At 52.4% G+C, this 23203-nt stretch overlaps 8 protein-coding genes across 8 annotated transcripts; 5 read left to right on the top strand and 3 right to left on the bottom strand.

Moving 5' to 3' along the window:
- Positions 1 to 1472: 1472 nt before the first annotated feature.
- Positions 1473 to 1964, bottom strand: BJX68DRAFT_269391 (nuclear transport factor 2 family protein; the record flags this gene model as incomplete). Its single annotated transcript, XM_071046326.1, has 1 exon — positions 1473 to 1964. One exon carries the CDS (start codon positions 1962 to 1964, stop codon positions 1473 to 1475), a length of 492 nt encoding a protein of 163 aa, XP_070896321.1.
- Positions 1965 to 2295: 331 nt separating this feature from the next.
- BJX68DRAFT_277501 (MFS transporter) lies at positions 2296 to 4157 on the top strand (the record flags this gene model as incomplete). Its single annotated transcript, XM_071048341.1, has 5 exons — positions 2296 to 2477; positions 2532 to 2963; positions 3014 to 3726; positions 3779 to 3883; positions 3943 to 4157. The coding sequence occupies 5 exons, from the start codon at positions 2296 to 2298 to the stop codon at positions 4155 to 4157; spliced, it is 1647 nt and encodes a 548-aa protein (XP_070896320.1).
- A 603-nt stretch (positions 4158 to 4760) lies between these two features.
- On the bottom strand, positions 4761 to 6000 carry BJX68DRAFT_269389 (alpha/beta hydrolase; the record flags this gene model as incomplete). The annotated part of the gene is made up of 3 exons (XM_071046325.1): positions 4761 to 5071; positions 5222 to 5495; positions 5587 to 6000. 3 exons carry the CDS (start codon positions 5998 to 6000, stop codon positions 4761 to 4763), a joined length of 999 nt encoding a protein of 332 aa, XP_070896319.1.
- A 95-nt stretch (positions 6001 to 6095) lies between these two features.
- BJX68DRAFT_277500 (uncharacterized protein) lies at positions 6096 to 8544 on the top strand (the record flags this gene model as incomplete). Its single annotated transcript, XM_071048340.1, has 4 exons — positions 6096 to 6161; positions 6500 to 6639; positions 6707 to 7457; positions 7516 to 8544. The coding sequence occupies 4 exons, from the start codon at positions 6096 to 6098 to the stop codon at positions 8542 to 8544; spliced, it is 1986 nt and encodes a 661-aa protein (XP_070896318.1).
- A 426-nt stretch (positions 8545 to 8970) lies between these two features.
- On the top strand, positions 8971 to 11580 carry BJX68DRAFT_277499 (uncharacterized protein; the record flags this gene model as incomplete). Its single annotated transcript, XM_071048339.1, has 5 exons — positions 8971 to 9229; positions 9338 to 10050; positions 10109 to 10243; positions 10306 to 10430; positions 10494 to 11580. 5 exons carry the CDS (start codon positions 8971 to 8973, stop codon positions 11578 to 11580), a joined length of 2319 nt encoding a protein of 772 aa, XP_070896317.1.
- Positions 11581 to 12889: 1309 nt separating this feature from the next.
- On the top strand, positions 12890 to 14488 carry BJX68DRAFT_277498 (Tannase/feruloyl esterase; the record flags this gene model as incomplete). The annotated part of the gene is made up of 1 exon (XM_071048338.1): positions 12890 to 14488. One exon carries the CDS (start codon positions 12890 to 12892, stop codon positions 14486 to 14488), a length of 1599 nt encoding a protein of 532 aa, XP_070896316.1.
- A 2105-nt stretch (positions 14489 to 16593) lies between these two features.
- BJX68DRAFT_242495 (uncharacterized protein) lies at positions 16594 to 18601 on the bottom strand. The gene has a single exon (XM_071040995.1). It carries the CDS (start codon positions 18243 to 18245, stop codon positions 16821 to 16823), a length of 1425 nt encoding a protein of 474 aa, XP_070896315.1. The 5' UTR covers positions 18246 to 18601; the 3' UTR covers positions 16594 to 16820.
- Positions 18602 to 21560: 2959 nt separating this feature from the next.
- BJX68DRAFT_137294 (SANT/Myb-like DNA-binding domain-containing protein) lies at positions 21561 to 23078 on the top strand. Its single transcript, XM_071036406.1, has one exon. It carries the CDS (start codon positions 21679 to 21681, stop codon positions 22894 to 22896), a length of 1218 nt encoding a protein of 405 aa, XP_070896314.1. The 5' UTR covers positions 21561 to 21678; the 3' UTR covers positions 22897 to 23078.
- The last annotated feature ends 125 nt before the right edge of the window (positions 23079 to 23203 follow it).

Here is a 23203-nt window from a genome sequence, read left to right as displayed (position 1 = left end):
TGTCGGTCGAAGTCTCGAATCAATTTAATCTTTTTTTTAATATGTCCACATTGTAATTCTCTATGGTGTTTAGATGAAGTTCCGGGTGTGATAGCAAGGAGTTGGTTGGAGGGAGCTCGGGTAACGTGTACATAAGTATACGTTATCGCGAAATTGCGGTCTGGGTCGGAGAATCGAAAGGTATTGCCGCTACATAGCATATCTCCGGAGCAATAATCTAATTGAATAGACTAGACGTGATTCAATTGTCCATGGCTTGATATATTACCCCGAGGCGTAGGTACCACGTCGGAAACGCGCGAGGGTGCAGGATAGCTCTTGGTGCGCCGCCGCTTTGGCGAAGAAGCAGCAGGACTCTGCAAGGCATGGAGAGCGAAGTGGCGCGACAGGAAATTCCTTTTCTCTTAATTAGTCAGTCCGGTTCGGTCTGACATGTTTTAATCTAGAGGATTGAGCTTCCACACAGCCCAATCGTCGTTGTAAACAGAGCGCAGGGACGGCTTCTCCAGAGAATCTCCAATCGTGAACCTAGATGAAGACTGCGAACAGGTCCCGCACTTGGAAGTTCCTCTGCTTTCCTTCCCCCACCTGTGTTCGGTGTTGATCTGAACGAAATGACAACACCACCTGCTGCCCAGGTGCCGATTAGTATTTAACGAAGCAGCATTCACCTTTTCAGGGTCCTGATACAGTTTCTGCTGTCTGAATGCGCGGGGATCATGGGGTCTGACCAAACAGGATCATGGTCTCATTGGCTGATTACCATGCGCCATGGGCAGAATCAATCCCGACCTCTCATCTAGTTCCTATTGGTTGGGTTGTCCCACTCCATTAAGAAATTCGACTCTGCTAACTAGCAGCCCGCGGGAGGGTGGGTTCTGCCCAGCGTGCCTCTCGTTGTGGTTCTGCAGCACTGGGTGAATTATGACTTCGGGAAAACCGGCACTATTCCCGACTGAGCTGGTGACTCGTCCTGAATATGGCCGCGAGCCACAGGATTTCCCCTCCCCAAAGTGACGACAAGCCCTCTCCTTTTTCAGTAAATTTAGCCAGATATCAGGTTAACCCCTAAATGTTCAGGTGCGCCATCTTGGATATTGGGGGAGAGTGCTCTCACCGTAAGCCCACAGTGTCAGGGCACATGGTACAGGGCGACAGCTGGATAGTTCCCTCTACCTTGCGATGGAAAGCCTTTGATGGCGCGCACGACCTGGCCTGCGTGCCATATCACACGCCTAGACTGCTCACTCCAAGTTCAAGTGCGCCAGGAGGGTTATTGCTATGTGCGAATGGTAACTATCAAGGTCACCAACGTCTCAAGATGAAGTTGTGGCTTGGGGGCTGTGCTGGCTCGAGCTGACGATAGCCAGTGAGCCAATTCAGGAAATACCTCAAATCCAAGCCAATAAGCCTGAATTCTGCCGAACTCGGTTTTACGTCTTGGTTACCAACATGGACGGTCCCAGAACTATTTACATCAAGAATTTTGGCTTCCACTCCGCCTTCACTTTTTCATCTGCACGATTCCAACTATCCTCAATTGCCTTGTCAACGTCAATCTGTCCAAGAAGCTCATCGGTCAGACCATTGCATGTAATCTGGAGCATCTTCCCATCTTTCATCTCATATGTAGCCCACACCTTCACCCTGATTACATCTCCTACCCGAACCTTGTGCCCGTGAACTGCGTGGTCGGTGGGTTTGGTGTAGCGGAAGTAGGTTTCCATAGTGAAGAAGACGAGGTCGCCGTCAATTAGAATGATCATTGGGACAACCATCTCCTCTGCCAGGTCGTGGACGACCGAGTAATGGTTCATGATTCCTGCTGGTCCGTAAAGTGTTCCGACTTTGGGATCCGGGATTACGAGTCGCACATCGGAGTGGTAGAAGGAATGCTGCGTGGCGTAATCTTTCGCGTTAAACGCTTCGATGTATCGAAGGAATTCTCGCCGAGAGATTGACATGGTAGAGCAGCGGGATGATTGTCAAATTGCAGAGCTGAGCCGACCGAAAGTGGCGTGGCGACGGCTGGGATAGAAATGCACTCTATTGCCCGAGGGCACGATTTGAAATTTGACACGGGGCTGATCCTCCGGCAATCCGGTCAAGACATCTCGGGGGAATGTGGGGGACCCGCAGCCTTCTATTTCCGGGTGGCGCTTCTTATTCCTGCTCCTCTCCTCCTCAAGGAAGGATTCCTCGGACATTCAAACCCGATATTCTATCACATAAGTCACTGGGTTTGGGAGTTTCAGAAACGTCCAGACACCCACCTCCAGAATTACAATGGCTGCCATGGACGAAATCAGAGTCGAGCAGAATCCGGTTGCGACCAATCCTCCTGCCGGAGCGGACCCCAAAGACTTCAAACCAGAACATGTGAATACCCTGGGCAGCATTCAACTCCGACACCCGGTGACCAACGACATCATCCTAATACCCACTCCATCAAACGACCCCAATGATCCTCTTAACTGGTATGACTGCCGAGTAACTGCTGAGCATTAGATTTAATGACTGATTTCCGGCAGGTCAAGGGGCTATCGAATCTACCTGGCCGTGATATCCTGCGCTTCAATCTTCCTTGCCCAGCTTCTAGCTGCTGGACCAAGCGTCGCAATGACAACAATGATCCAAGATCTTTTCGGCATCATGCCCACTGATCCAGAGTTTTCGTCCGCACTATCCAAGATGTCGTATTGTTTCACTGGCTGCGCGTTTGTGCAGGGAATGTCGAACCTGGTCTACATGCCGCTCATTATTAAATATGGCCGGCGACCGGTTTATATACTCTCATTCATCGTATATGGAGGGTGCTCGCTCTGGGCTGGTCTTGCTCAAAGCTACCCCAGTGCGTTGGCTGCTCGCCTCGTCCTCGGATTTGCCGGGGGATCGGCGGAATGCCTCGCACCGCTTACCATTGCGGACACCTTTTTCCTTCATGAACGTGGACTGATCATGAGGTACGGGTTTTCGTCCGCTTCTCCCCCAGTATGGCGCTAATCTCTACTAGTTACTACTCCGCCGCCCTATCCTGTGGTGTTGGTGGGGGCATTGTGCTCTCTGGGTTGATCACCATCAACAACAGCTGGCGTGTCATATACTATATGGCGACAGGCCTAATCTGGGGATTAGTAACCTTGATCACCTTCACGATGCCAGAGACAGCATATAACAGGGCCCAGAGCGTTGATGATGAAAACGACCTTGGTGCAAACGATGACGGTACCGACAAAGCCCAGGCGGTGCACCTAGAATCAAGGATCCCTGTGAAAAAAACATACCGCGAGCAGATGAGGCTGATCAATCCGCCGTTGACAAACGAGTCCCTTCTAGCAATGTTCTGGCGCCCAATTCCCCTGCTCTTTCTCCCGTCTGTTCTTTGGGGTACTCTGTCAATGTCCGTTGTTATCGGCACATTCGTCGCTATTAGCTCGAATTATGCAACGGCATTCTCAACCACCTACGGCTTTTCAACATGGCAGTGTGGCATGACTTACTCGGGTGTTCTGGTGGGTGCCCTGGTTGCCATCTACGGCGGTGGCTGGCTCTCGGACAAGGTGGCAGATCTGTTCACCATTCGAAGCGGTGGCATTCGGGAGCCCGAGATGCGCTTGCCGACCGTTACCATCTCCCTGATCCTCGGCCCGTTAGGGTTGCTACTGTACGGGGCCGGGATAGCAAAGGCAATGCACTGGATTGTCCCCATTGTGGGCCTGGGTCTTTGTGAGTTTTCGAAACGGCGATGTTTCCATAGTCTAGACGCTGACGCCTGCAGTCGGCTTTGTTATCACACAAGTCAGCAATATTGCCATTGTTTACGCAGTGGATGCCCACCGGCCTATTGCTGGAGAGGTCGTGGTTTCGGAGCTGAGTTTCAAAGGTATGGACCACTCTTCGCATTTTGCCGATATCCTCGCCTCCGACTAAGAGCACCTCTAGCCGCCTTTGGATTTGTGCTTTCGTTCTATACCAACCCGTGGATAGAGTCGGCCGGTTACATCAACGCTTTCGGGGCCTTGGCGGGAATCTGTGCCGCTATTTTGGTTCTGTGGATACCATTGTATATTTGGGGGAAGGAGATTCGTGTCTGGAGTCTTGGACTGCGGGTCCTGAAGGGAGTCCACTGGGGTGCAGATCGGGAGGTTGGCGAGTGAAACACGGGAAGGATCGCTGCGGAGCCGGTATTACATGAGGAGAGGGCTTTCTGTACAGGGAACGGTCTAGATCAGAACAAGGTTGGCCTGGAGCAAGCTTCTCGAAAGTCCCGTTTGTACTTAACCATCAATACGAATCGCTCTATCCTCTTGGAATTCGTGTCATACATTCATTTTGCTGGTGGTTCATTGCCATGGCTCCTAGTTGTAAAGGGTTGCAACGCGAGATCCTTCACTCCTCTCAAGCAAGGTGGCCATAGAACCTCTAGGCCTCGAAATAACTTTCTCTAGACTGAAACTCCATGTAGGCAACACTGTCAATCCTTTTTGCTTTCTTTTTTTTTTCTACTTTCTTTCCCCCCCCCCTCCCCCATCTACGAAAGCGACATACTTTCGTCTGTTGATGGCTCGAGGTGGCTCTAGAGCTGATTATGAGCATAAAAATTGGCAGGCCTCTCGACGGTTGATTTCTATTCACCCACAGAGGAGGCGTAGTCCTGAATGTAAGACAATACAAAAACTTCTTCCAAGGGACTCGCAACATTCAACGACTAAAGCGAAAGAAAACAGCCTCACATCGAATTGATGAAATGGATGGCAGACCTAGCGAGACCTCATTTCCAACCCTGCTTCCAACAACCACTTGACCCCTTCCACTGTGTCGTCCGTCCTCCTCTTTACATGTTTCGTCAGCTGGGGGAAAAACTCCCAAAAATGATGCGGCAGACCCAGATAATAATCGAGACGTGTCGGAATCGAGTTCTCCTCGCGTAGGACTTGCTCGTAAATCAAGGTCTCATCGCGCAGAGTATCCAGGCCACAGACTTGGAAGTACGTCGGTGGAATGTCCGCATGACCTCTGGGATGGTTAAAGGGTACCATCAGGGGCGAATGGATATCGGGTTTGTACGCGGCTTTTCAGCATGGTTTCCGTTAGTAGCTCTCTCGGCTGGCATGTGGAACATGCATGTAGGGATTCCGATCATGAGCATAAATTGGCAAGTCTGAGGAATCGGGGGAAATTTTCTGGTGCAAGCAGGGGAAGAAAATATGCAGGATCTTACCCAGAAACGAGTGGACCATCTCTGGCGGGGGTATGGCATAAGCCCGGTTCTCCTCGGCGCTCCTATAAGCCTTGCGGTACTTTTCCGGTACCACAGGCGATGGGAGCAGAGGGGCAATGCTAAGAAATTGACCCGTTACCGGCACAACATTCTCTTGATCGCGGTTGAGGTAAAGGACGGCGTTTGCGATATTCCCACCAGAGGAGGTACCACCTATTATTAGGCCGGCAGGTATCAACGCAGACGGATGGATTAGACGCACATTGGCTGCTACCTAGATACCAGGGTATCGATGTCAGTACGCTCTTCTCCAGAGTGGAAGCGCAGAGGACAATCGCCCAAGTGTGGTTGCGCGCGATACATACCCACTGCAAGGTGTCGAGCCCATCATACACGGCGGTCGGAAAAGGATGCTCTGGAGCCAGGCGATATTCAGGGCTGATAACAACGACATTGTTTCTCAGTGCTATGGCGCGGTTCGACTCGAAATCATCGTGGCGACTGCCGATGCAGAAACCGCCGCCATGGAAAAAGACAAACACCGGCAGCGTTGTACTGCATCCATCAGCCGGATGTGCGGGATAATAGACATGGGCGAGGATTGAGCCTCCATCGCGCGTAGGGATTGTGATGTCCCGTTCTATGATATCTGGATGAGGGCCTTGGGCGGAACGCGCTTTCGACTTCGCCTCATTCGTCAACACACGTAGGGCGGGGATGTCAATATCCGATGGGAAAGGGGGTGAACTTCCTTGCGCAAGAATCTGGAGAGGAGTCATATGAGTGTGGCCGAACAGTCGCAATTTCCTTTTGTTTTGGTTCTTAGAGGGTACAAACCGTCACAAAATCCGGATCAAGCAATGTGCCAGCCAAGATGGCATCTCTCGCCAGCACCATGGTACCTCCTACTAGCCCAAGGTTCTATCAGGGAGTCGAAGATGTTAGTGTGAAGGTGCTTCCAGAGTCCATTTCTTACAGCTGCTGTCCTTTATCCCGGCGACAAGCGACGGAAGCTGGATGAGGGCCCGAGGCGGGATGCCGCAACCCCCCCGGGAAATGGCCCCACACAGTCTCGCGTCTTCAACGGGATTCCGGCAGTCAGTCTCCAGCATCCCCAGGGAATACAATTCATACCCTTTATCTCATCCGAACACTGTTATTTCAGAGCCACAGAGCGAGACTTTCCTGGCCTCTTCTCAGTTCGACGAAACATTATGGTATATTCTGCAACAATTTCTGGTGACACACGGACGGTACATGCTAATGATTCCATCTTAGACGGACACTCAGAAATCAATCGCAATCATTGGCGCCGGTCCGGTGGGCCTGTTCACTGCACTTCTGCTGGCGCAGGGCGGCGTGGATGTCACGGTGATTGAGGCAGCAGCCGGCATCAACCAGTCTCCTCGAGCGGTGGCGTAAGACCCTGAGCTTCTTTCCTTTTTTTTTTTCTTCCTGCAAAGACGTGCCTAACACTGAAACAAGATACTTCCCGCCAGTTCTCGAAGAGTTTGCCAAAGCGGGTATTGTTGAGGATGTGATTGCTGCGGGAGAAAAGAATGCGGACGGATGTGACTGGAGAGATGCCGATGGGAACCTGTTGGCCGGCATTGATCCTCCTCCCAACGACCCAACGTTTGCCGTCTGCCTTTCCCAACCCGAACTTGGCGAGATCCTTCACAGGAAAGCTCTGGAAACAGGAAAGGTGAGGATCTTGTTTGAGGAGAAATTCCAGCGGCTGGAACAGCGCGATGGCGCGGTCGCATATTGGACGGAGAATCAGAAGAGCGGCGTCGAAACCGAACGCATGTGCCGCTATCTGGTGGGCGCCGACGGTGGGCGCAGTTCAGTGAGAAAGAGTCTCGGGATCCGTCTGGAAGGATACACGTTCGAGTCGCTACAGTTCGTTGCCGTCAACTTTCAGTACGACTTGCGTGCAGCGGGTGGATGGAAGGCGGCCAGCTTCATCGTGGACCCAGTCGATTGGGGCATTGTTGTCAAACGTGGAAAGGGAACAAGCTGGCGGTTCGCAACCGGCGTCACAAAGTCAGAGCCCGAATCCATCTCCTCCTTGGGTTCAGAGACTATCCAGCTGGTGAAGAATCGGTTGGCGCGCATTCTCCCTGGCAACACAGACGAGATTCGGTACGAGGAAATGGCGCCGTATACCGTCCATCAGCGCTGTGCGAGTGACTTCCGGAAAGGCGATATTCTGTTAGCAGGCGACGCTGCCCATGTGAGTCGACCCCCACCCCTGGAAGAGACGTCGAGCCATTACTCACCCAGACATGTAGCTGAATAGTCCTGTTGGAGGCTTGGGCCTCACTACCGGTCTTCTTGATGCCGCGCATTTGGCCGAGGCGTTGCGTGAAGTCCTCAACCAAGGTGTCAGTCCGAATGTGCTCACGACTTATGCCGATACGCGGCGCCGGATTTTCCTCGAGCGGACAAACCCAACGAGTACGGCGAACTTGATGAGACTTTGCTCGCAAGAACCAGAACATGTAAAGGAGAGAGAGGAGATTCTTGCTAGGCTAAAAGACCCTAACGATGTTATCACCAAAAGTAGAATCGGGCTGCCGGACTTCTCCCTAACAAGCACATCAGACAAGCTCTTCGACACTTGCGGCGAGGTGACCTGGTTTATCTCAGTAACTCGGATTCCGGAATGGACCGAAGAAGAGTTCCGGCACCAATACAAAGGCGTTCATGCGGGTATGACTCGCATGGTTGCGGAAAAGGCCCCGGTCATTCGCAGCTACAATCAACTTCAGAATACTCAGGACACGGTTGCAGCATCACAATGCCCCTCTTGGGACTACGTGACGTGCCTTACATGGCCCAGTCTGTTCATAATCAATGCTGGATTCCAGGACCCGGACTACCAGGAACACGCGGGCAAGCATATTTTCTGCAGACTGGACCAGGAAGGCTGTATAATGGCTCAGGTACAGAAGCATCTGAAGAGATCGTCCCGGGACCCTGTCCAGTGCCTGCTATATCATAAGAGGCGGGATTCGCGCGATGAGTTCTCGCCAGCCTGGTTTACCGAGCGGTCTGCGAAGCTCCGAAGCATCTGGGAGTCCGAGCCGGGCATCTACAGCTATATAGTGTGGCGCGACGTGACGCCCAAGACGGCCAATTTCTTCCACGGCACGCAGTTTTCGGGCGGGTCGTGGCTCCAATACAAGGGCCTGGAAACGTTTGGTTTTGAAACTACCGACAGTGCTCGTTCGTTTTTCAACAAGTATAACAGTGCGATATTCGGCGACCACGCAGAAACGACGCAGCTGGTCATTGGGGTGTCGGACTGGGTCATTTGAGTGGGAACTGACGTATATACCCCAGAATGTTTGTTCAGTAGTTTAGCTGCTGCTTACGCAATACTGCACAAGTCTCAACCTCATGGATAGATGCTCGGATCACCGTCCGAAAACTGCCGCTAGTTGCGCCGGAGTCGTCTGTCCCAACCGGAATTGCAGCTGAGCTTCGGATTTAGAGCTAAGATGAATGGTCAACTTTCAACGCCACTCCACATGAATCATGTCCCTAGCCAATCAACATTAGTCTGACGGCCGCGTAGGCTTGCCTCGTCCTGTTCTCGGGGTAGAAAATAAAAAGCGGAGAAGCCCAGGCCACCTGGACCGCGAGCCCACCTTTCCCCGGGTTTGTTATTCCCTTCTCTCTCCACAACCTCGACTCGACTCCACGTTTCCTACATTCAACTATCAAGTGCAGCATTCAACGCAATGCGCCACAGCCTAGGACGCGAGCGAAAATCTCGGGCCAAACGGCGAGGACCGCGTGCTTCTCAAGCGTGCGATGCATGCGCAGCCGCAAAAGCTCGATGCGACAACAACGAGATTTGCCAGCGGTGTCATCGGCGACACATCCCTTGTACACGACCATGGTTGGAGGCTGACGAGACTGCCAACACCACGGGTACTTACTGGCGATCGCACAAGTCCACAAACCAGGATCGCGCTGAACCGCAGCAACCTCCGTACAGTGCAACTCTAGACTGGTTGGCGCAAGACGCCAGTCATGGTGACCAGGAAGGTACGTCTTCGCCCTTAAACCGTTTTATGCTCCGCGGGAGATTATTGATATTGCTAGTACGCGACTTCTCTCCGCAGGATACCGATTTTTCTCTCGGTAACCTGGATGGGATGAACTACCTCGCAGACCTGATGATGCAGGGCTCAAGCCAGGGGACGCCGGATGACTCGCTCGAGACAAATGATATGATCCCCTTGTTTCCCATCGCAGACGCAGATTTGTCTGCATGTTTCTTTGATCCCTTGCCCACTACCCAGCCGGCTCCGAGCACCGGCCACTCCCCGCCAGCACAGAGCCAATCCCCGGAAGTTCTCCAAGCCTTTGAAAAAACCGTTGGTCGATGGGACCCGGATCTGGAGGACCACCGCGCAGCCGAAGAGAAGAACCTATCCCTCTCCCATGGCTCGAGTTGGAATCAAGACCATCTGGCCTATCCGCCCCTGCGAATCCTGGACGACCAAACCGCGTCCCAAGCTCGCGACAGCCTGCTTACCATGATCCTCAGCACCTGCGAGCCCGCGAATATCGCCCGCATTGTATCAGCCTTTCCCCCTGCCAGTATTCTCGACGGCCTCTTGAATCGATTCTGTACGAGCCATGCGCTTGACGAAGACACGTGGATCCATATACCGACCCTGGTATCCACCAAAATGCCCCCGGAGCTTCTGGCTGCCTGTATATCATCAGCTGCGATGAGGTCTTCGAGTACCGCGATTCGCGTATTTGGGAGTGCTCTACACGCAGTGCTTCATCCGTATTTGTTCCACGTCGTAAGGCCACACTCGCTACCCAATGCAAAGGGAACACAATATTCACTAATTTCGCTAGTTTGAAAAGAGGATTGCGCGAACACGTCAAATACAGCAGATCCAGGCACTCGCCTTATTCATTCATACAGGGTTCTGGAGCGGGAGTAAAAGGAGAATGGAAATCGCTGCAGCCATTGTGGGATCAGCTTTGACCGTACGTGTCTGAATTACTCCCTTGTTTTGGGTCGTAACAGACCTCCCTAACGTGAGGAAAAGATGCTACGTAGTGGCTGTCATTATCGTGCTTCGACACATACCAATGTTAGTCCGAATGCTGAAGACAGTGGCGACAGACTCGATAAAAAGTGGCGGCACTGGGTAGAGGAGGAATCGTGGAAGCGGTACTAGTCACAGCTCTCCCATACTACTTCTCATTCGGGCTGACATTTGCCATTCTCGACTAGAATGGTCTTTCACATGCATATTCACTGCTCGCAAGAGTCCCTAGCAACGGGCACTCGTACCCCCCTTTCATATGGGGAGCTCTCGGCGTCCTTTCCCTATAATCGAGTACTCTGGATGGCACAAACTGCAGATCAGTGGAAGGAAACATACCTCCGCCTCGAAGCAGACCAGGAGCGACCCTCACAACCTTGTCTGCGAGACTATCTGGCCAATCCACGCCGGCTGGCTGCGATCCCGCGGCTCTACGATGCCAATTTAGCGCGTTTGGTCGTACTCCATGCTATCACAGCCATGATAAAAGACCACTGGCAGTCTCACAGCACCATCATCTCAGACGAGCTGGATACACTGCGCTTGTCCCTCGCCTCCGCCGAAACCTCGCATAATCGCCTCGTCCACATCCTAGAAACTATTCACCACGGGTACAATGACGCCACCACCCGCTTGTCGCCATCTCCACCGGAAACCAGCATGCTGACGGCCGAGTTACTCCTCATGCACCTCTTTACTCCCTTTGAGCAGATCGAAGTCGTCGCCGGCCGCGAGGGCCCCGATGAAGCCAAAGCCACCTACCCACTCCTCCAGGAACGGTGCCAGAGCACTCAGGCGCGCAGGGCAGTGTGGCACGCGGGCCAGGTCGTCCGCCATCTGCGCGAGCTCGCCGGGGAATCCTTCACGGAATTTCTCGCTGTTGCCGCGTACCAGGCAAGCCTATGCCTCTATCTGTACGGAATCATGGCTCCCAAAAGCCAGGATATATCAATGTCGACTGCTGCGAGTGAAGTTGTCGTCGATGCAACTGATTCCCTCGCTGCGCAGAAATGGATTCGCTCCGGATGTGGGGTCCCGGTTTTGCAGGGCGTCCAGGTCTTATCCCCATCCTCATTATCCCCTTCTCACAGGGGGAATTGTCCCCTGCACGCCGGTAGCGCCGTTTTACTGCGCATTCGCGAGGTCTTGCTCGCGAAAGCCTCGCAGAAGAAGAACGTTTTACCGCTCGTTTCTGGGATATGTGATTTGATCCTGGCGTTGAGTAATTCGAAAATTGACCAGCGATCAATTTCTCCCGATAGGTTGCACGCTTAGTGGTGATATTATCAGACATTGGCGGCAGGCTCTTGGTTTGCTCCGGCAGTAAACGTGTATTTTCAATATCATAGAGCGATAATTATCTTGCCAGTGGCCAGGTTTGTAACTGTAAGGAACGTTTCGTTGAAAATGGAATCGTATTAAACAATATAAGAAGCATGGAGAAACTCTAAAAGGTTCCGCGTACGTGGAACCAACTATATATAGGAATTATTATGTGGTAATAATCTTAGCAGGGCAAGGCACTCAATCTCGGTGCAGTCATGTGGCGCAGCAATTTGCCAGCCTTGTGTCGGGCGTCGGTTGCCAAGGTCTAGGGGTGAGTCGAAGCGGCCGTCAACGCAGAGGTTTATGACATTCAAGAGTGCAGTTGAAGACTGGAATAGGAGCAGGGCTACGCCGCCAAACGTGGCTGGCATACGCGGCCACCACATCTTGATTTGCGCCCGCTATGTGATACTGACCTTTGAGACCAGCTCGAAGGGATGCTTTTATGCCACTCCATCCAGGCGTGAAACCACCATTCGGACTCATTTCACCCGAGCTACATGGTTACGATGCGGATGTACGGGATACGATATCACCAAGCCAGCCGTGGAAGACCATTCATATCTTCCACCCCTCGGTTGTACTGGTTCAGATAGGGATGGGAACGACAAAGTCGCTCCAAGGTAGACGTGGAAACCCTGCAAATCCCCGCCTTTCAGTACATAATGAAGGCGAGCTAATGTGCGGGGAGGGCAGAGTCTCCCTTGTTGTGAGTGGCCAACTCCACAATAAACATCATGGCTGGAGTCAGTCCGAACAAACTAAACCCAGACAAGCTAAAGCCGTCATTACGGGCAGCAATCCGGCAGTTGCAGAGTCTGGAGTCAGCCGATCCTGGGCGGCAAAACCTCGGAAGGAGACCAGATTATTCTCCTCTGAACGTTGAGCACAGACTGTTCCTGCGGCCCAGCCGCAATGTGAAACATGCTCCTCTTGATTTATACAACGCCATACTCCTTAGTCCCTGTCGAGCAGGGGCCTCCACCTTAATCACCCCCCATTAGCACCCCCCAACGCCTGCCTGCACTGCTCTATTGTTGCCCGCACCTTGGCGTCCTGCCCAAGTAGGTATTGAAATTGGCCGAGGTATCTACAAGTAAAAGCTCCGGTGTCAACTGCCGAGTAAATATCAAGAGCGCAGTCTTCGGAGAAGCAAGGACCGAGATCTGACAAGGGTAAGCCAGGTATAGAACCCGCAGTCTCGTCCTAATCCCTGGCTTTCAAGTAGCCTCCCTCTTCTTATGCTCTTCATGACAAGATGCCCTCTATATTCTTATTATATCCCTCCATATGGTGCGTTCTGGTCCTATTCGTCGCTGCTAGCAGGCCTGATAACGACGGGGCTTTCCAACGACGCTGCCTATCTCTTTCCAGAAAGTTGATCATTCCCGAAGCATATACAATTACATCTGAAGCCGTAATCGCCAACTCTACAGTCCAGTTCCCAAACGCCGATCCTACGTGTGGGCGTCCGTCGCAGCATGTCTCAGTCAACCTTTGCCGAGTGACATTACAGGTTGCCACTTCCCGCAGGTCGTCAATCAAGATGGAGGCGTGGCTACCCGAGCGCTGGGCGGGTCGCTTCCTGAGCACTGGAAATGGCGGACTCGGAGGCTGCATTCAGTACGAGGACATTGAGTATGCGGCTGCACTGGGCTTCGCGGCCGTCGGAACAAATAATGGTCACGACGGGATGACGGGGCAGTCATTTCTCAATAATTCAGACGTGATTGAGGACTTTGCTTACCGCGCCCTGCACACGGGTGTCATGCTGGGCAAAAAAATCACAAAGACATTTTACGGCAGACCACACAGAAAAAGCTATTATCTAGGCTGCTCGACCGGCGGCAGGCAGGGGTTCAAGGAGGTTCAGGCCTTTCCGGAAGACTTTGATGGAGTCGTTGCTGGTGCCCCTGCATTCGCCTTTAACAATCTTACCTCCTGGAGCTGCCACTTCCTGCCGCTGACAGGCCCTGTCAGCGCAGATACGTTCATCCCCCTGGATATGTGGCCGATAATTCATAAAGACGTTCTCGAACAATGCGACGCACTAGACGGCCTGATCGACGGGATTCTCGAGGCGCCCGATCTGTGCAACTACAACCCTGACCGGCTTCTGTGCGAGGCTGGACAAACCAATGGTTGCCTCAGAGAACCCCAGCTCCAGACCCTTCGGAAAATCTACTCACCATTGCTCGGCATCGACGGCAGTCTGGTCTATCCCCGGCTGCAGCCTGGAGCAGAGTTGACCGGAGCTCCGCAAACCTATTTTACAGGCGAGCCGTTTGGCGCAGCGGACTGGTTCCGCTATGCCATCTTCCGGGACCCCAGCTGGGACCCCTTCAGTCTTCAACCCGAGGACTACGCCCTTGCGTCGCAGAGGAACCTTTTCAACATCGAAACGTGGGACGGGGATCTCTCGGCCTTCCACAAGCGAGGCGGGAAACTGCTCCATTACCACGGATTGGCGGATGGAATCATCTCCAGCGACAACTCGCCCCGATTCTATGAACATGTTTCGCAGACGATGCGGTTAGCCCCAGCTGAAATGGATGATTTCTACAGGTATTTCCGTATATCGGGCATGGCCCATTGCGGCGGGGGCCCCGGGGCGGCATTGATCGGGAATAGTGCGAGCAATGCGGCGAGCCTGGAGCCTGATGAGAATGTGTTAATGGCCATGGTGAGATGGGTGGAGGAGGGGATTGCGCCCGATACAATCCTGGGAACTGCATATATTAACGGGAGCAAGGGCGCTGGGGTTGACTTCAAGCGCCGACATTGTCGGTGGCCCTATCGCAATGTGTACAAGGGGTTGGGCAGCCCGAAGGATCCAGACAGTTGGCGGTGTGTGTAACTATGCTAGTACCTACAGGATTCGGTGTTTGTGTTTACGATTGGAAATTCCTGCCTTTGCTCGCCCGCGCAAGTCATTGGGATTAACTATTCAGGTAGTCGATACTCATTCTGCGTCACTTTGCGCTACAACCAGAGGGTACTGGTGATGCTTCGTTTGCGGGCCATAAGGGTCGAAAGAGAACCGAAGGTTCTCTCTGCAAGCTGTACGGAGAACCAATTGACTAGCGAGTATGCAAGCAACGTACGTGGCAACCTCTGCGACCGAAGCAGAAGTATTGGCTATATCCGAGGCCGCGAAGTCGCCCTTCTGGTGGAAACGTTTGTTTGAAGTTATTGAATCCATACCAGATGATCAGATACCGATTATATGTGACAATCAGCAGACGATGGGCCAGCTTACGAAAGAGGGTCGCCGTAATCCATACAAAGCTTCGAATGTTGATATACACGTTGATATACATGGCCAATTGCTTCGTCAAGAGTTTCAAGCGAAGCACATTGATATCCAATGGGTTGGCACGGAGACGGCCGCGCATAGCCTCACGAAGGTCCTGCCCGAGCAGAAACACCAAGAATACGTGAAGGTGCTTGGTTTGCGTGATGTGAAAAGCCTCATCAAATAAACAGGCAGTTTGACAAGTACAGCTGATATGTCAACCTATCAGGCCGTATATCACCTCGCTGACGCTTTTTGGTGGGCGGGTACTTTACGCAAGAAGCATAGATGAAATAGTACATTTGTGTTCGCCAGCCATCTCCTCCCTTCTTGCCCTGCTTGTTCAGTCTTGCAACTGGATGTTTGACCAGAACCTTTGATGCAAGAAGCTTCAATAGAAGGATTTAACTGTGCTTACAAATATCAAATCAGGATACTTGAAAGTAAATGTAGTTAAGGAGAGCTTGTTAAGGAAACACGGCCATTGATAACTATGTTGAAGTAGGAGGAAATTTTATCCTCTGGGTTACTTCCAGCTCGAGACCCAGGCGTCTGCGAGAAGCTTTAAATATTCACGTTGGCAATTTTATAGCTTATGGTTGCCTCCGCACCATCACTACCAACCTCTCCAAAGCGGACTTGCAATCCATCGAGAAGCGCCTTGCCGACCCGACCTACTTGGCCGCAGTCGACACCCTCTCCATCTCAGCTAGGGACAGGGGGCACGAGATGCGTATCCGGGTCAATAGTCGGCCCATGGGGCACGAATTCGAGTGGAAGCATCACGCCAACAACACCCACACGCTGCAGATGGATCAGCCGGCTGTGAAACAGTGGCATGAACTGTTCAAGCGACTCGTCAACCTGAAGCACTTGCGCATCTACACCGATGTCGAAGGCACGGGCTTGGTTGAGGTACGTCTCACTGTGAAGCCACCAACCGACGAAATCAACGTGCATGACGCCTACAGAGTCGTTCTCCCGTTCCTCATGGAATCCACCAGATCCATCGTTTCCCTCGAGATCAGCGGGTACAACCTCTACCTGCCAGGCAACGCAGAGCTCAGGGAGGCTGCCACAATCAACGCACCCTTTTCCAGCCTTAGACCCGACGCATTGCCCGTCTCGAGTCGATGAGCTTCAAATATGGACAGTGCGGTCGAGACAGATCCCGCTTCGAGCACATCCTAAAGGGCGCCCCGAACCTGAAGCGGCTGAGCCTGGCTAAGATCCCGATCGGGTCCCACCTGCAGGAACTTGCCCGGCACTCGGATAAAATCCAGCTGGAGGAGCTCCACCTTGATGAAGGCGCCTGTCAGCTCCCAACGCTCCGCACCATCCTCACCAGCCACCGCGCGACCCTCAAGAAGCTCACCCTCTCCGACCCAAAACTCGACAGCTATAAGGACCTTTTCGAGTTCCTGCAAGCCGCGGGCCCCACAAAACTCGACGAGATCACCCTGGAGAACAGCTTCTATTTCCCTTACTGCGACACGAGCCAGACCGTGACTGCGCTCCCCGGCGCAACACTCGCGTATACCTTCATCCGGGCTTAACTTAGACACGAATATAAAGCCCGAGGCTTACGACTTGAGTAAGGTTACAGGGCAAGCACCTGAGATTGACCAGATACCATTATGCACAGGAGGCATCGGCAAAGAGGTCTAAGGTCTAAGCCTGCAATTGTGAATATGTATTGCGCATTGGGAAGTAGGTAGCATGAAGTGGACTTGTGGTGGGTTGTGCGCGAGCGAAGCAAGCCGAGAGCAGCGATATTAGTGACATTGATATGGAAATAATTTGTTTGGACACAAGGACTCTATCCTTGCTGCACCCGGCGGACAATTCCACTTTGGGTTTCTAGCATGTTCGAGATCAGTGTAGGGGGCCTATTTCACTCCAGCGCAATGAACCTGAACGTAAGACCCGTGCGGTCCCCCATTTTGGTGAATTCGTCTACCTTATCGGGGAGCCATTGGTTCATATCCGTATCAATCCATGTGAGCTGCAACGTGACACCGCGCAGGTGCGGGGTGCAAATCTCCCACTCGTCAATCCAAGACCTCAACACAGCTAGCATCGCCCAGTCCTCCCACTCCCACATCGGCCATTGCGGTTCCATATTATCGTCATTCTGCAGCGCGAGGTCGTCGGTAAGAGTGACAATTTCGACACTCCGCGGTAGAACATCCTGGATCCGTCTCGTCGTATCCTGCGCGAAGCCCACGAGGAATTCCCACGGGATGTAAAGTGTCTTGACTGTGTCTATGGTGTGCATCCCACGAAGGGACCCCGACGCTTTCAGACCGGGGTTGAATTGATCTCCTGTCGGGATCGCGCATTCAATGCCGGCTGTGATTTTCAAGTTCGTCAAGGGGCCACGCACGCACGATAGATCCGCTGCAATCCTGTCGAGATCAAGGGTCTGCGTGGTGAATTTATCCCGCACACCGTTGTCGTAGTACCACTCCCAGTGGAGGTCGTGGAGATTCGGTAGGACAGCGAGTATTTCGCCGAGGCAGCCCTCGCGGATCCCGAACAGATGCAGCGAGGTGAGGTTTGATGGGACAGGCGCATGTGCTGTGGGCCAGGTCCATTCTTCCGGATTTTGGATCATTATTGCCATGCGTTCAATAGCGGGGAGGTAGAAGAATGGCAAGACGTGGGCCGTGTTTTTGAAGCTTTTGTCGAACGCTTCATCTCTGTCTACGCGGCGGAGGAACGAGATTTCATGTAGATGCCGGAAATCAGGCAGGTCATGTCGGGCATCAGAGACGGCGGAGAGGAGAAGTTTCCCAATCAATACGGGCCGTCGAGTAAAATCATAGCCCAAGTATAACCGCCGTAGATTGCGCAGCTGCGATAGCAGAAGCGCTAGAAGCGCATCTACGTCCCCATCCCGCAATCCCTGGATCCAATCCTCGCCATACGGCACTCTAGCTCGCCGGATGAATGCAGCTGGTCCATATAGTTCCACTTCGGGGATAGGAAATCGCGGGACCTTCCACCGACGAGAAAGAGTGCGTTTCTTCCCATCCAAATGGACGATCCTGATGTTGGCAGCGAGATCTGGTCTAGAGAAAAGTGTCCGTAGCAGGCGAGGCAGTTGGGGAGGAGGGCCATGCCACTCCTCCTCCCAGAGCCATTGGATTTTGGAGTAGAGCAGTGGCTGGACGAGCAAGCGAAAGTTCTGGGCGACTAGGCATAGTGTGAGGTATTCGGCAGATGAGAGTTCTTTAAGAATCAGGTATACGATGTCGGCTGGGCAGCTTGACAGCCCCGAAGCCTTTGCTGGTTTGTTAGTGGAACCAGAACTCATAGAGAAGTACCCGACTTGATAAAATGGGAAATCGGTACAGCAGATGAGGCACAGAAATCGATTCGTGAAACTAAGGCACTCGAGACCCCGAAATGGTGAGGGAGGTGGTTTTATAACCCAGAATAGGCCGGCCAATACTAGAGCCGCTGAGCCGCCTGGCCTGGGTCAACAGGGCGCGACGTGAATGTTGTGCCTGCCAATAATGCAGGGGTTCCGCCCGCTCGTTCGCCGCTCAAACAAGCCTGACCCCAAAATGCCATCTGTGCTTTTCTTCAAACCATGAAAGTCACGGCGAATTGAGTTCCATGCGCGCTGGAAACCCACACAACTTTCTCCAGGTCAGGTCTGGGTCTTCGTGGTCAGAAAGAGACAAAATGTTAAAAGAAAAAAAAAAAAAAGAACCTAAAATGTCGGTGACTTGGTCCACCCTGTCATCTGACCAGTTGGAGATAAGCTACTAATGCCTGAGGCACCAATTTTTCGGTGTGCGGTGAATGCGACTTATTCGGTGGATTTCCCTCATTATCTTACATCAGCAGTGACTATGCATGTAGGGGAGGTATAAATTCAGATATTTCTTTAGCTATAAAGGACAAAGTAGCGTGTTTTGACCAGTAACATCTTGGCTCTATTCGGGGCAACCAAAATATATAATGGGATGATTGTTTTGACCGTGGTGATATTGGATCATGCTTATCCTCCAAGGAGGCACTGGCATCTCTTCAGCCCAAGCTCCTTGCCTAGTTAGACGACTTTGTCGACTTCTTGCGAAGCCAACTACAACAGGGAACTGAGTGGACAGCCCTAATTGATATGGCGCATGCTTACAAGTCTCCCGCCTCTTGCCTCGGTTCCCTTTCTGTGCTGACCACTTTTTGTCCCTGGTATACAGTCAATCGGCTCGCCTTCGATACCATGACCTCTGTCTACTTCGATACTAGCTTCAATACCATGCGCAACCCCAAGTATTGATATGTGATGGACGCGATTGAAGAGTCCAACATAAGGCTTGGAGTTCAGCTCCAGGCCCAAGAACTGACGACGATGTATCTGGACAACCGTCTCTTTCCCTTGTCCATTACCTCATGGTCGCAATTCGCCTTTCGTCAAGCATGGAGAACGAGCCCAATACCTCGGGGGCCGGAGAGCCTCCTCCCCCTCCGCCTCCTCCTCCAACAGCAACAGGAACAGCCACTCAGGACGGTCTTTGTCATAAATTAACAAGTGGAAAATATTCAACTATCATCTCAAAAGATCGCGATGCAGCATCGACTCAAGACGAAAGCGACTGCCGATGGCATGGACCGGCCTGGCTTACATGATCTATGCGATATGGCCCGCAAGGAACCTGATTTCTTTGTCCTATCCTAATTTATATTATTGCCGAAGTATGAAGTTGCTATGACACGGAAGCCTATAACCTCCACTGGTTCATGTAGTCGCCAACAATGGACCTTCCCTAAGTAACACTCCCAACCCACCAGGTCCTAGAATCACAGCATTGTTATTCCTATAAGAGCGTATCTGCACTGCGTGGTGGTTTCCATCTGTGGACAACCATGACCAGCTGGTAGAGATGGCAGTCTTTATGCTGGATAGTATGATGCATCTTCTCTAGAAAACTCTGTGCAATCTTACAGGGCCATGTCATAGTTAATATTAAAAGGCAAAGGAATAAGTACTTAACCACCTAGTAAAGCTGGAGCTGGTTTAGTTAGCCTAACTCATGTAATTAAGGATTTGCGCTCCAACTATATAATTAGTATTAGTTAAGGCTTATTAAGAATATTCTAGCTAGAAACATACCCACTTATAAGCTATTTATAAGTTCTCTTGGTAATATCCTAAAAACCACTATGCTCTCGTAGCTTAATATCTTATTGCTTACTAGGACATCGCCGCGGGTGAAGACCAACTGGCAGCCGCCGCCGATCCGACCTCGCCGCTTATATTACCCGCCCTCCTTCTGTCAAATAGAGATTCTAAACGAGTTATATACAGATTTCCTCTACCTCTAAAAGGTTAAGTGGTAGCTCTAAAGCCAGCAGTCCTACCAAGCCAATAGTATCTAGTACTTCTACTAACCATCTTTAGTATTAGCCTCTCACTATTTTTCTAGGCTACTAGTAACTCTATTTTCTATTATAATCTAATCACTAGATTTAATATACTCAGCCTAGTTTATTAGTACTTTATATAGCTAAATACTATAAAGTAGTATACGGTGACACGGTTAGCGGGGCGCCGGAAACGGCACCCCATTGCACCGTCCGCCTGCCGCCCGCCACCGCCTGCCGTCGACGGGCATCCCACTGCCCTTTGCGGTATAGCGCCCGCCGTTTCGAGGATAGCGTGTAGTCTCGCCGCTTTTACGTGCCTGCCCCTGCCGCCCCAACGCTGCCGCTGCATCTATATAAGCCCGGCCTCCCTCCCTCGAACGACCACGCACTCTCTCTTCCACTTTTCCCTCTTCCCGTCCCACGGCGCCCAGTGTGCACTGCCCCCCCGCCCCCTTTTTTTTTCCTCAAGATGCCGCGTTATCCGGACATGCTCCTTTTCCAGCACGGCGCCATCTCCACCTTCCTCGCTTCGCCCCCTTCAGCTGCGGCGTCGACGACGAGTTATTTTGACGATTGAGACGTGAAGTCCTTGTGACCATTACTTCGATTGGTCGATGAGCCTATCCACCACCTGTGATTCTGCCCAGTCACTGACTCTTGTGATTTGGGGACCTTCCGCGCGGCGTTCAGCAACCTGGGAGTCTTTGGCTAACACTTCCCATCAGCCCGTTTTATTCTTTCCCTCGCACCGTTTTTGAATCCCCTTCCTTCTACCTCGGTGCAGTCTTCGATATGAGGAACCTGGTTCACTGCTTGCCATGGGCTTCCAAGATCCGACATGGGGAGGGCAGTTTCTGGGTCGTCCAGCTACCACGCCTGTCCCGCAGCCTGCCGGTACCGCTCGGGTGAACAGGGTTGCATCTCTCCCCTCCACGGCCATCTTCGGACCCCACTGGGATCTGATCACATATCCCTGCCTTGCTCCACCAGCCAATGGCAAAATTGCCGCATCCGTTTCATTTCCGTGTCTTGGGCATGCGACGCTTGGAATTGCAGTCAAGAGATGCGACTGGGGCCAGGCACCAGATCTTGGTTTCAGCCCAGCGTACGCAGGTGAGCGTGGGCACGTCAGCAGACCGGTCATGATCTTGCGGGCAAGGGGATTTTGCCTCGCCGCTTCTGCCGATGCTGGACAGTAACGGACCCAGGAGCGAGGTATAAGGGGACGATTGGGCCCCACGAGAATTTCGGGCATCTCACGTTGATTCTTCCACAGCCTGCCCTTCCTCCCCCAGTTCCGTTCTTTCTCTCGTCCTTCAAATCGCATCTCTACCGCCGTGTTACACCCCCAAAACTACCCCGATTCCCACAATATGCTTCCTGCATTTCAAATAAATAATTTCAAGCCATGGACCCCTCTTCCCGCGAAACCGTATCCACCACACAGAACACTCAATGCGTCCTCCCCACAAACTTCAAATACCCCTAAACCTGAGCCCTGTCATGTTCTACTTCCAGACACTTTACTGCCTCCCAAACATCACCTACCGGCGCGACCGCCGGCCGAAGTCTGCGTGCATGTCAGTGCCAACACCCAGCTGGAGTCAGAGACATTCGGGCGTAGTACCGCGTCTCGACAGAGTTCTGTGCCCCATGTTCCTGCTCCGGATCTGATTCGCCCCTGCTATGCTCAGGACGAGACTAGAACCCCTACCGAGCCGCCTGGGTTCCAGGAAGATGACGCAGCGCGTAATGTTCCATCTCCGAGTGCATCTAGCTCGACCGATAGTCTAGAGGACTTCCCCAGGATACCAGACTCCCTCCAAGACAACATCCCCATTGATCCGGTGATTCTTGCCAATCTCGGGCCTTGGGAGAGTGACGACTTCCAGCTACATGCCCCCCCAGCATACGGCATCACTAATCCGGAGACAACCTGCCTGTATCCTGAACCTCCAGCCATTCTCAGCAGTCCAGCTAGCCGTTCTGAAGTGCCTGGCGAAAGGGATGGTAGTGATAATGGCGGTATTCAGGGAAGTCGTTATGGCGGCCAACGAATGCAACCTCCCTCGCCCGGCACCGGACCAGACCAGCCTTCACCTGATAACCATGGGAAGCACCAGATTAAGCGAAAAACACGAAAATCAGACGGCGGAATTCGCAAGCCACCTCGAGTTCGCTCCACGTCAGTACCCAGAGATTCCTTTGCTGCCCTTCGGTCTCAGTTCACGTCTCTACCACTGGATGACCGTTTGCAATTTCTATCCTGGCTATTTGAAGGTGCACTATCTCACTGCATGTCTGACACCTCACAAACAGCATGTGAAGAATTGAAGGCACGGGAAAGCCGCCGCTCAAGGCCCCGGCCTGAGATCGACCAAAGTCGGAGTGTTCGCAAGAGTGTCCAAACGAACCCGAGAAAGGGTATGCCGTGGTCCACGGAAGAGGTGGACCTCCTGGTGAGGCTGAGGAAGGACGAAGGTCGATCATGGTCAGATGTGACGAGGGTATTCTCGAAGCAGTATCCAGGGAGAAGTCAGGGCGCGATACAGGTTTACTGGTGTACGACTCTCAGCAAGAAAGCGAGTTGAGGCTTTTCACAAACAATCATTTATTTAATTATCTCCTGATTATGTACGAACTAGGGACATGGGGGAAGCATCCTTTTCATCTTACAGTATCCCTCGATGTTTCAAATCACCACTTAGTCATTTCGCTGGCGTGCTGGTGAGCGTACAAACTACCCTTCGCGTGCTTCGCACACAGGCCATGGTGCTGGCAAGCGAGGGCCATCCGGTATCCTCACTCTGTCCCATGGTTCTGATTGAGTCCAGGCACGCCCCGTAGAAATTTGTCGAACAGCTGCTTCATCATTGTGGGAGATGGCCGGAGCCGAAG

The sequence above is a fragment of the Aspergillus pseudodeflectus genome (genome assembly GCF_044049435.1).
Source record: "Aspergillus pseudodeflectus strain CBS 756.74 chromosome Unknown BJX68scaffold_39, whole genome shotgun sequence".
In the NCBI taxonomy this organism is placed as follows: Eukaryota; Fungi; Ascomycota; class Eurotiomycetes; order Eurotiales; family Aspergillaceae; genus Aspergillus; species Aspergillus pseudodeflectus.
Note: the sequence above shows the minus strand (reverse complement) of the source record. Positions and strands in the feature narration are given on the sequence as shown.